At 49.3% G+C, this 11,896-nt stretch overlaps 3 protein-coding genes across 3 annotated transcripts; 1 reads left to right on the forward strand and 2 right to left on the reverse strand.

Moving 5' to 3' along the window:
- Positions 1 to 1,673: 1,673 nt before the first annotated feature.
- EMWEY_00011160 (hypothetical protein, conserved) lies at positions 1,674 to 3,286 on the reverse strand (the record flags this gene model as incomplete). Its single annotated transcript, XM_013478917.1, has 3 exons — positions 1,674 to 2,479; positions 2,718 to 2,832; positions 3,068 to 3,286. The coding sequence occupies 3 exons, from the start codon at positions 3,284 to 3,286 to the stop codon at positions 1,674 to 1,676; spliced, it is 1,140 nt and encodes a 379-aa protein (XP_013334371.1).
- Positions 3,287 to 4,472: 1,186 nt separating this feature from the next.
- Positions 4,473 to 6,449, forward strand: EMWEY_00011170 (hypothetical protein, conserved; the record flags this gene model as incomplete). Its single annotated transcript, XM_013478918.1, has 3 exons — positions 4,473 to 5,393; positions 5,694 to 5,788; positions 5,987 to 6,449. The coding sequence occupies 3 exons, from the start codon at positions 4,473 to 4,475 to the stop codon at positions 6,447 to 6,449; spliced, it is 1,479 nt and encodes a 492-aa protein (XP_013334372.1).
- Positions 6,450 to 7,311: 862 nt separating this feature from the next.
- On the reverse strand, positions 7,312 to 8,685 carry EMWEY_00011180 (hypothetical protein; the record flags this gene model as incomplete). The annotated part of the gene is made up of 1 exon (XM_013478919.1): positions 7,312 to 8,685. The coding sequence occupies one exon, from the start codon at positions 8,683 to 8,685 to the stop codon at positions 7,312 to 7,314; it is 1,374 nt and encodes a 457-aa protein (XP_013334373.1).
- Positions 8,686 to 11,896: the final 3,211 nt, after the last annotated feature.

Consider the following 11,896-nt stretch of genomic DNA (forward strand, 5'->3'; position numbering starts at 1 on the left):
TTTATTATATTTTGCTTTATTATTTTATTTAGTATTATTTATTAAACAAAAAAATGCAGAGAATTGATCCTATAAACCCTAAACCCTAAACCCTAAACCCTAAACCCTAATTTTGTTTGTGCCTTATGTACAGCAAAAGGGTTAGGGATGTTGGGCCGCAGCATTGCGAATGGTCGTCTTAAACTTCAGGCAAAACAACAAAAGAAAGCACAACTCAGTAAACCCTAAACCCTAAACCCTAAACCCTAAACCCTAATTTCTATGGAACGAGTTATACATAAACCCTAGAGGGCTGTAAACCCTAGAAACCCTCAGTACAACTATAAGGGCTCTCTGCTGTACACTATGCGACCTCTATAGCAGCAGCAGCAGCAGCAGCAGCAGCAGCAGCAGCAGCAGGAGTTTGTTTCTTTTCTATGCATGCATGCATGTGTCTGTAGGTGCTCGTCGCATGCAGCAGCTGCGTCCTAAAGGAATAGCTTCGGGTGTATCTGCAGCAACAGCAGCAACAGCAGCAACAGCAGGAACAGCAACAAGTACAGGTTATTCTTCCTCATTAAGTTTTACTCCTCTACAAGGATTAGAGTTATGTAACCCTCTTGCTGAGCAGCAGCAGCAGCAGCAGCAGCAGCAGCAAAGCGAATCCAGGGATTACTTCGGAGGAGGAGGGAGATTCACTGCTGTAAGCTGCTCCTGCTGCTGTTGCTGCTGCTGTTGCTGTTGCTGCTGCTGCTTCTGCTGCTGCGTGCTGGGGAGCTGTGTTGCATCTGCTGCTGTTGCTGCTGCTGCTGCTGCTGTGTCTCAGGTGGAGCGTAACAAGGCGCAGAAGGCAAGATAGCTTCTGTCTTGCTGCATTTGTTTCCTGTGCTGCTGCTGCTCGTGTCTCCTCTGCTGCTGCTACTCTTGTCACCTCCTCTGCTGCTGTGCAGCAGCATGCGGCACTAAACCCTAAACCCTCGAGGGTTTGCAACCGCTTGAAGACAAACACAGCGTTGGCCTCGAGGGTCTAGGGTTTGCTGTAGGGTTTACTGCTAGGGTTTACACTGTGAGGGTTTAGCTCGAGGGGCCCTAGCTGATGCTGCTGCTAGCAGCAGCAGCAACAGCAGCAGCAAGTTGATTAGCAGCAGCAACAGCAACTGTAGCAGCAGCAGCAGTACAATGCAGGATCAGAGTGTCTATGAACATTAAGGCACAGCAGCAGCAGCTGCTGCTCCTGCATCTGTTGCTGCTTCTGCTGCAGCAGCCGCTGCTGCTTCTGTTGCAGCAGCAGAAGCAGCAGCAGCAGCTGCTGCTGCTGCATTTGTAACTAAAAAAGCTTTATTCATTGAAGGGAATTGTATGGCGGAGGGAAAGCAAACGAGCAGCAACGTTGGCTGTCCGCTGCACAGGTTAGCTAGCTAGCTAGCTAGCTGACCAGCTAGACAGCTAGCTAGGTGGCTGGCTAGCTAGCTGGCCAGCTGATTGGCTAGCTAGCCAACTAGCCAAGTGGATAACTAGGTAGCTGAGCCTTTAACTAGGTAGCTCATTAGCTAGCTAGCTAGCTGAGTACACAGCTAGCTAGCCGTGTAGCTAGGTCCCTAGCTGAGCAGCCAATTAGCTAGCTGAGTAGCTAGCTAGCCATTTAATTGAGCAACTAGCTAGCTAGCTAGCTAGCTGGCTAGCTGGCTAGCCAGCTAGCTGGGCAGTTGGTTGGCTAGCTGGGGGTTTATTTTGAATGTTGTATGCCTTTCTCCTTTTCCTTCTTGAGGGGGAGGACTCGCCTTTATAGGAGTAGCTAAGCTGCCTGCTGCTGCTGCTGCTGCTGCTGCTGCTGCAGTTGCTGTTGCTGCTGCTACAGGTGCTGCTGCTGTTGCTGCTGCAGGTGCTGCTGCAGTTGCTGCCAAGTCGGGTTGCGGCTGAGGTGTGTGAAATGGTGTTTGCTGCGACGGAGGGGAACCAATGCCTCCTGGTCGTGCTGCTGCTGCTGCTGCTGCTGCTGCTGTTGCTGCTGTTGCTGCTGCTGCTGGTAATGCTGGTGGTGGTGTTGCAGCAGCAGCTGCTGTAACTGCTGCTGCTGTTGCTGCTACCTCTGCAGTAGCTGCTGCAACAGCAGCTTTATCCTGTGAGAAACGGACCCGTGGCCTTGGTGGCGTCTGCTCTGTGCTGCTGCTGCTGCTGCTGCTGCTGCTGTGGAGGGGGGATGCAGGAGTAGCAGGCGTTACTCTTGCTGTCTTTGAAGAGCCATCTGTCTGAGGACTAATGCTGCTGCTGCTGCCGCTGCTGCTGCTGCTGCTGCTACTGCTGCTGCTGAGTGGCGATTCTGCTGCTGCTGCTGCTGCTGCCTCGGCTGCTGCTGCTGCTTCTGCTTCACGCACATATGCAGCAAGTAGCTGCCTCTGCTGCCTTGCTGCAGCAAGAATGCCCTTGGGTGCTGCTCCTGCTGCTGCTGCTGCTGATGCGCCTTCCATAGACTTCCAACCAGGGGAACCATTCATTCGATCTGCATACAAGCCCTAAACCCTAAACCCTAAACCCTAAACCCTAAACCCTAGATCCATCATAACTAGCTAAACCCTAAACAGAAAAGTCCCCCAGCTACCCAAGACACGGTTGCCTTCCTCCCTTCCTTGCTGCTGCCTGCACACCCTGCCTCCTAGGGTTTATTATTTATAGCCTAGGATGTATACCCTAGGGTTTATTGATGCCCTAGGGTTTAGGGTTTAGGGTTTAGGGTTTACCAATAAATGCCTTAGCATCTCTAGCTGTAATTGTTGTTAAACCCCAACGACGAGCCAATCGAGCCAACAGCCGACCGCATTGCTCGGCATATTCTTCTGCCATTTCGGCTAACACCTATATATATAAACCCTAAACCCTAAACCCTAAACCCTAAACCCTAAACCCCAAACCCTAAACCCTAAACCCTAAACACTTAATATTATATATACTAAATACTTATATATTGAAAATAATTGAATGTATATAAACCCTAGATAATCAGATCTTGCTGTAGATATCCATGCAACACTAATCCTCATTGACTAAACAAGGGTTTATTAGGGTTTAGGGTTTAGGGTTTAGGGTTTACCTCCAGACACTGCGGAGATGCAGACGCATTTGGGTGTAGACGCTTGAGCAACCGCTCAAGACCTTCAGTTGTAACCACAGACACCTTTGGTGCTGCTGCTGCTGCTGCTGCTGCATCTGTGGCTGCTGCTGTTGGAGTTGCTGCTGCTGTTGGTGTTGCTGCTGCTGTTGGTGTTGCTGCTGCTGTAGGTGTTGTTGCTGTGGCTGTTCCTATTGCCATTCTTTTGTGAGTTGCTGCTGCTGCTGCTGCCTGCATAGCTGCTGGGAGGGATGTTGTTGCTGTTACGCCAGTTGCTGCTGGGAAGTTGTTTGCTGCTGCTGCTGCTGCAGCAGCAGCATTTGCTGCTGCTGCTGCAGGTGATGCAATCATACCTGTTTGCGCATGCATTTCCTTAGATAGTCCAACCTGCGGATATGTAATGCCTGCTGCCGGCATTACTGCTACAGCAGTAGCTGCTGCTGTTGCTGTTGCTGCTGCTGCTGCTGTTTCCTACTGGTGTTGCTGCTGCTGCTGCTGCTGTTGCTGCTACTGAAGGCTGTACAATGACAACATTCCCGCTTACTATAAGATTTTGTTGCTGACGCTTAGGCGGGTGAAGGAATTGCTGGTACACAGCTGCAGCAGCAGCAGCAACAGCAGCAGCAGCAGAAGTGACGTGTTACACAGTGTTGCACGCTGAATCGTGATTCAGAAGCTTGTCCCTCCACGTGTTGCAGTAGATGCTGCTGCTGATGCTGCTGCTGCTGTTGCTGCTGTTCTGTTGCTGCTGCTGTTGGTGTGCGGCCACGTTGCTGCTGCTCAACAGCAGAAGCAGCAGCAACAGCAGCAGCAGACAATGCAAAACACAGGCAGAGTAACGCCTACTAGATCAGTCTACAAAATATTAATAATTGGTGGGGAGGGAACAGCAGCAGCAGCAGCTGCTGCTGCTGCAGCTGCTCGGGGGCCCCCTGGGGCTGAGTTCGGCAGTGTTTCAGCAGCAGCAGCAGCGGCAGCAGCAGGAGATGCTGCTGCTGCTGCTGGTGTGCCTTCGTAGAACAACAAAGGACAACAACACGGGTTTTTTGGGACATTTTTTTCTGCAGCAAACGCAGCAAGACCTTCTATATTGCTGCTGCTGCTGCTGCTGCTGCTCGAGGCAGCGCGCAGCAGCAGGAGCAGCAGGAGGCGCAACGACAGTCAAGGGAGCAGCAGGAGCACCATAAACAGCAGCAGAAGCCGTACAATCAACACTCATGTATAATATTGTGGAACGTGGGGGATTCATGTAGCCGTAGTCTGCTGCAGCAGCAGCAACAACGTACAACAACGGCAGTTTTGCTGCAGCTGCAGCAGCAACAACAGCAGCAGCAGCGTCTGCTGCTGCAGCAGATGGCGCCCTCTGCCCCTGTGAAACCTCTTATGGATGACAGAAGCCTCTTCTGATCAACCCGCTGCAGCAGCAGACGCTCTTGCTGCTGCTGCTGCTGCTGCAACAGCGAATGAGAGGTCAGCAGCTCTGCAGCAGCAGCAGCAGCAGCTCAAATGTGAAGTACCCTCGGCCTTAGATCCTGCTGCTGCAGCAGCAGAAGCTGCTGCTGCTACAACCGATAATGCAGCAACATCCGCTATTGCCGTTGCTCCAGATGCAGCAGCACACGCTGCTGCTGCAGCAACGACGGTTGCACCACCAACTATGCCGACAACAGCAGCAGCAGGAGCAGCACCTGCAGCTGCAGTAGCAGCAGCAGCAGCTGTTGCTGCAGAGGATATGCTGACTTTGTCTATGGATACAGAAACCCCAGCATCCAATCCACTAGGACAGACACCAGCTGCTGCTGCTCCCTCAGACAACAACAACAACAACAACAGCAGCAGCAGCAGCAGCTTGGATCCAGGAAGCTGTGCAAATGTCCAGCATGTACTGCAGCAGGAGCCGCAGCAAGAACTGCAGCAAGAGCTGCCCCAGGGGCTGCAGCAGCAGGAGCAGCAGGAGCAGCAGCATCAGGAGCAGCAGCAAGGCATATTACCAGGAATGTATCAGGGACAGTGTGAAGGAGTCCCACACCGTTTGCTGCTGCAGCAGCAGCAGCTGTTCCTGCTGCAGCAAAATAAGCAGCCCCTGCTGCTGCAGCAGCAGCTTCTGCAGCAGCAGCAGGAACGGCTGCGTACGGAGGAGCAGAAGCTGCGCATGCGGCTGCAGGAGTTGCAGCAAGAAAATCAGCAGCGGTCTGCTGCTGCTGCAGCAGCAGCTGCTGCACGTGCTGGAGGTGTGCATGCAGACTGCAGCAGCAGCAGCTGCAGCAGCAGCAGCGACATATCTGGTGACGACAGCCGCCTATCGAGAGTAAGACGGGGGAGCAGCAGCAGCAACAGCAGCAGCAACAGCAGCAGCAGCATTTCTCCATCTCTCTTTCTGCTGCAGCAATCAGAAGAAGATCAGGAGGAGCAGCACAGGCGTTTCCTCCGTCACAGTAGGCAGCAGCAGCAGCAACAGCAGCAGCAACAGCAGCAGCAGGAGACACTATCTATGCTAAATCACCATTGGGAGACGTCCTCCTGGGGTAGTCCCTGCAGCAGCACGAGCGCAGCAACTTGCTGCTGCGGCCCCACACCTCCTCCTGATGACGTGCTGCTGCTGCGGCAGGACAGCTGCAGCAGCAGTAGACGCTGCTGCAACCATGAGCTGCAGCAGCAGCTGCAGCAGCAGCAGCAGCGGCAGCAGGAGGCGAGTTATAAGAGGTGCTGCAGTCCATCTCCAACGAACTGCTGCAGCTGCAGCAACAGCTGCTGCGACAGCAGCAGTTGCAGCAGCAGCAGCAGCAGCTGCTGCTGCAGTCATTCCTTAGATAATGCAGATGCCATGAGCAGCAGAAGCAGCAGCAGCAGCAGATTGGGTCGTTGGCCTCCACAGTCTGGTTGCTGCTGCTCGTTAAGCAGCTGCAGCAGCAGCAGGTTGCTACACCACTGCAGCAGTCGCAGCAGCAGTAGGGCCTTCGCATGCAGCGCCAGTCACTACAGCACAGAGGCAGCAGACCACAGCAGCAGCCAGCAGCAGCAGCAGCAAGTGCTGCGGGAGTTTGTAAAGGAGTGCCCTCAGTGCCACAAGAGTTTACTGGTAGAACTCATCCGTATCCGCACCCCACAGCAGCAGCAGCAGCAGCAGCAGCAGCAGCAACAGCAGCAGCGCAGCAAATTTTTGCGTGTGAAGCAGCAGCAGCCACAAGGCTTCTGCTGCTGCTGGGGGAATGTTAGTGCAGAGACAGCTTTAGCAGCAGCAGATGCTGCTGCACTGCAGCAGCAGCAGCAGCAAGATAGGCAAACAGCAGCAGCAGCAGCAGATGAGGAGGAGGCCACCTCCTCATGGGTATGGTCTCTAGAGAAACTGCTACTAGATATTTAGTTCTGCAGCAGCAGCAGCAGCAACTGCTGCTGCTGCTGCATGCAACGTTCGCTGCCTATGCGGCGAGCCCACGAGGGCGCAGGAACTGCTGCTGCTGCTGCAGCTGCTGCTGCAGCAGCAGCTGTAGCAGCAGCGGAGGGGTTTATTTGTTGAACATAATTTGATGGCAGGTTTAGTAGCACAGCCAGCAGCAGCAACAGCAGCAGCAACGGCTGCTGCTGCTGCTGCTGCTGTTAAACAAACTGCTCAGGGAGTCGCGCAGCTCACACCCCACTGGCTTGCTAGCTAGCTAGTTAGCTAGCCACAAACAGATAGCCAGCTAGCTAGCTAGCTAGCTAGCTAGCCACACACAGGTAGCTAGCTAGCTAGCTAGCCAGGAGGTGCCGCGCTGAGTAGGGTATATTCCCCCAGCTAGCTAGCTAGATAGCTAGCTATTTAGTTAGTTAGCTAGCTACTTAGCTAGCTAGCCAATAAATAAATAAATATATATAGCTAGCTAGCCAATTTGCTAGCTAGTTTGTCAATAAATTAAAATATAGCTAGCCAGCTACTTAGCTAGCTAGCTAGTCAATAAGCCATTAGCTAGCCAGATGGCTAGCTAGCTAGCTAGCTAGCTAGCCAATACACTGCATGCATTTAGCTAGCTAGCTACTTAGCTAGCTAACTATTCATATATGTAGACACATCTTGCTACACAATTGCTGCTGAGGCTGCTGCTCTTGCTGCTGCTGCTGCTGCTGCTGCTGTTGCTGCTGCTGCTGCTGTTGCTGCTGCAGCAGCAAGAAAGAGCTGCATGTACATCCTGCTGATTTACAAATAATTAGTTATCCCCCTGCAGCAGCGCTGCATTTTGCTGCTACTGCTACTTCTGCTGCTTCTGCTGCAGCAAGGCAATTTGCTGCTGCATAGCATCAAGTAGCTGCTGCTGCTGCTGCAGCTGCAGCCGCTGCTGCTCTAACAAGGCATCCTTTCCCTTTTCCTTAGCAGCAGCATCAAGAAGAGCAGCAAACATTTGTTCGTTGTCTTGCTGCAGCTGCTGCTGTTGCTGCAGCTGTTCCTGCTGCTGCTGCTGCTCCTCCCCACTGTTGTCACCAAGCAGCAGCTGCTGCAGCAGCTGCAGCACATCTTGATTTTGTCGTTTTGCTGCTTTTCTTCTATGTCTTCTTCTGCTGCTCTTGCTGCTGCTCTTGCTGCTGCTGCTGCTGCTGTTGCTGCTGCTGGTGAACTCTCGCAGCACATCAAGGAAGAACTGCAGCGGCTTCCTTTCTGCTGCTGCTGCTCCTGCAGCAGCAGCAGCAGCTGCTGCACCACTACCGCTACCAATAGTATTATTATTATTATTACTAGCAGCAGCAGCAGCTGCTGCTGCAGCAACAGCAAGTAGAGAAAAGAGGCCATGAGCACAACGACGAACAGCAGCATCATCAAGAGACAATCTGTCTCCTCTCTGCAGCAGCAGCAGCACGTGCTGCAGATCTTTTGCTGCTGTTGTTGATGCTGCTGCTGCTGCTATCTTTTGTGCCTGCTTAATAGCACCATCATATAATTGCTGCAGTTGCTGCTGTGCTTGCATACTTGCTGCTGCTACTGTTGCTGCTAGCTTCTGTGTCTGCTCTCCTGCTGCAGCAACTGCTGCTGCCGCACTTGCTGTTGCTGCTGATGATAATTCCCCTATATCTACAGGTGTATGTACACCAGGATATTGCTGCTGCCGCTCATCCTCCTCTTCTTGCTGCAGCTCCCTTAGCAGCTCTTGCTGCAGTAGCTCATCTGGCAGCAGCAGCTGCTGCTCATCATCATACTGCTGCTGCTGCTGCTCTCCTCCTATACCCAACAATGACTCTGTTAATACCTTTCCTGCTGCTTCTGCTGCAGCAACTATGCTGCTAAAACTCCATCCTCCTTTTTCTTCATTCCCGTTGCTGCTGCTGTCGTTGTTGCTGCCTGCTGCAGCAGCAGCAGCAGCAGCACCGTTGCTGCTGCTGCTATCGAAGGGCGATACATCCTCACCAAGATTTCCTCCTGCAGCAAGAAATTCATCAAAGGATATGTCATCTACAGCAGCAAGCTGCTCCTGTAGCAACAGCTGCTGCTGCTGCTGCTGCTGCTGCTGTTGCTGTTGCTGTTGCTGCTTTTCGAAGGATTGTGATGGTGATGATGCTGCTGCTGCTGCTGCAGGGGGGACTCCACACCCCGCAGCAGCAGCAACACCTATCAGCAGCAAGCAGCAGCGCATCTCTCTAGACGATTGAGTTACAAATCACCGCAGCAGCAGCAGCAGCAGCAACTGCAGGAACTGCAGCAACTGCAGCAGAATATGCTGCTAAAAAGAACAGAAACCAGCAGGAATTGTTTATACTTTGTTAAACTTTCTGCTGTTGCTGTTGCTGCTGCTGCTGCTGCTGTTATAGCGAGTCTATTCGAGCCGCTGTTACAAGTTGCTGTGGAGAAGGATCGGCAGCAGCAGCAGCAGCAGCAAAATGCAGCAGCAGCAACTGCAGCAGGAGCAGCAGCAACAGAAGCAGCAAAAGCAGAAAATAAAAAGTAATTAAGAAGTTAACAAAGAAATGTAAAAAAAAAGACAAAAAAAAAAACAACCTGCGTATACACCTCAGCAATAATATATGCGCGTGGCCTGTGGGATCCTTCGTATCCACGTGAGCAGCAGCAGCAGCAGCAGCAGCAGCAGCAGTCGCAGCAGCAGTCGCAGGAGTCGCAGCAGCAGCGCAGCAGCAGCGCGGCAACAGCAGCGCAGCAGCAGCAGCAGCAGCAGCAGCAGCAGCAGCAGCAGCCGTGGGACTGCTGCTGCATCAAGCCCCTTGCGGGGCTCCCACCACCCGCAGCCGCAGCCGCAGCACATATGATCAGCAGCGGCAGCAGCAGCAGCGGCAGCAGCGGCAACAGCAACAGCAGCAGCAGCAGCAGCAGGACGCACTTTATGTCGTCATTTAAATAAAGAAGGGAATCTGCTTTATAAGGTATGTATTTTGCTGCTATAATCTTAATTGGGTGTCTGCTGCTGCTCGTGTTGCTGCTGTTGCTGCTGTTGCTGCTGCTGCTGCTGCTGTTGGTTGCCGTGGGGAGTGAGAGAGAGAGAGATGAGCAGCAGCAGCAGCAGCAGCAGCAGCAGGATGTATATTTTGTTGCATATGTTTGTATATATATTTTATATATCTTGTTCTTTTTATGAAGGTGCTTTCTTCTTTCATTTGCTGTTGTTGCTGCTGCTGTTGCTGCTGTTGCTGCTGTTGCTGCTGCTGCTGTTGCGGGGTGTCGTGTGTGTATACGTGGGGTTTGTTTCTTTTATTTATATAAATTTATATTTATTTATTCTTTTCTTTTTATTTACCACAACAATAAACAGCACAAACAGCAACAGCAACAGCAACAGCAACAGCAGCAGCAGCAGGAACAGCAGCAACACAATAATATATAATATATATATACATGCATATATACAGAATAAAGTATACATATATATATATATATATACATATATATTTATTGTGTGTATATTTGTGTGTGTTGCAGCAAGTCCCTATAACCATATATAAGGAGCAGCAGCAGGATCAGGAGCAGCAGGAGATAGAAGATGTCAGCAACACGTCCATTAGTGGGTGTATATACACCAGAAGGGGAGCGTCTTCCTCCATCATCATCTATACTTCTTCCTGCAGTATTTTCTTCCCCTCTTCGTCCTGATTTAGTTCGTTTTGTATATAATAATATAATAAAAAATAAGAGACAAAGTTATGCTGTATCCCCTTATGCTGGATATAAATCTAGTGCTGAGTCGTGGGGTACAGGACGAGCTGTCTCCCGTGTCCCTAGGGTCAAGGGAGGAGGGACACACAGGAGCGGGCAGGCATCCTTTGCTAATATGTGTAGGGGTGGTGGCATGTTTGCGCCTACTAAGGTGTATAGACGATGGCATAGAAGAGTAAATGTATGTATAAAAAGGCATGCAATTGCTGCTGCTGTTGCTGCTGCTGCTGTACCTCCTATTGTTGCAGCAAAAGGACATATTATTGATTATGTTAAGGAATTACCTCTTGTTGTTACTGATAAGATAGAGGAATATAAAAAAACAAAGGAGACTGTCTCCTTTCTTAATAAATTGGGGTGTATACAAGATATAAATAAATATATAATTAATAAAAAAATAAAAAAAGGAAAAAGTAAATATAGGGGAAGAAAATATATATGTAAAAAAGGACCATTAATTATATATAAAAATAATTATGGTGTATGTACATCTATAAATAATATATATAATATAGATACTTGTTGTATAAATAAATTAAATCTTCTTCTTCTTGCTCCTGGTGGTGTATTAGGCAGATTAATTGTATGGACAGAAGGGGCATTTAGGTCATTAAATAGTTTATTTGGTTCCCTAACTGTCTCCTCCTCCCCTTCTGCAGCAGCAGGAGGTGCAGCAGCAGCAGCAGCAGGAGATGCAACAGCAGCAGGAGGTGTCTCCTCTTGTCTTGTTAAGGTGTCTCCTTCCTCTACTAAGAAAGGATATACATTACCTAGACCCTTATTATATAATGCAGATATAGGGAGAATAATAAATAGTAATGAGGTACAATGTACTATTAGGCCTAGTAAGAAAGTGTCTCCTTTTTATATAAGGAGACAGCAACAAATAAAGAAAAATCTATTAACTAATAGATCTGTATTATGTAGGGTTAATCCTGCTGCTGCTAATTTAAAAAGGAATGCAGCACTGCAGCAGCAGCAGCAGCAGCAGCAGCAGCAGCAGCAAGGGGGAAAACAAAAAGAAAATAGAAAGTATTGTGTCTTGCAAAGACACAAAGAAATAAATAAATTAAATAAAAGAAAATACAGGAAAGAAGCAAAGACACGAATGAGGAATATATTGCAACAAATACAAGACACAGCAACAAAAAATATTGCTGCTGCTAAAGAGCAGCAGCAACAGCAACAGCAGCAGCAACAATCATAAAGGATAAACAGGAGGGAAGGGAGGAGATAGGAGACAAAGGAGACAAATTAATAAGGACAGGGCGTGTATATATATATGTATATGTATATATTTATGTATATACGTTTATATATATGTATATGTATATATATATGCTGCTGCAACAATAGCAGCAGCGGCAGCAGCAGCAAGAATATTTATATTTCTTGTCTGCTGCTGCTTGCTGCAGTTGCTGCTGCTGCAGTTACTACTGCTGCAGCAGCAGCAGCAAACTTTTAATTATTATAATGAGTCATGAGGAGACTCATTAGGAGACAACTGCTGCTATTAATATTTATAATATAATAAGGAGACACCTTATTTATTTATTTTATTTATTATTTATTTAGGGTGTATAGGCAGCTATTTATTTATATAAAATATACAGATATAAGTATAGATGGGAATATAATACACATAAAATATTTATTTTATTTATTTATTTATTTTATTTATT

This window comes from Eimeria maxima, genomic scaffold (assembly GCF_000499605.1).
Source record: "Eimeria maxima Weybridge genomic scaffold, Emw_scaff77, whole genome shotgun sequence".
Lineage (NCBI taxonomy): Eukaryota > Apicomplexa > Conoidasida > Eucoccidiorida > Eimeriidae > Eimeria > Eimeria maxima.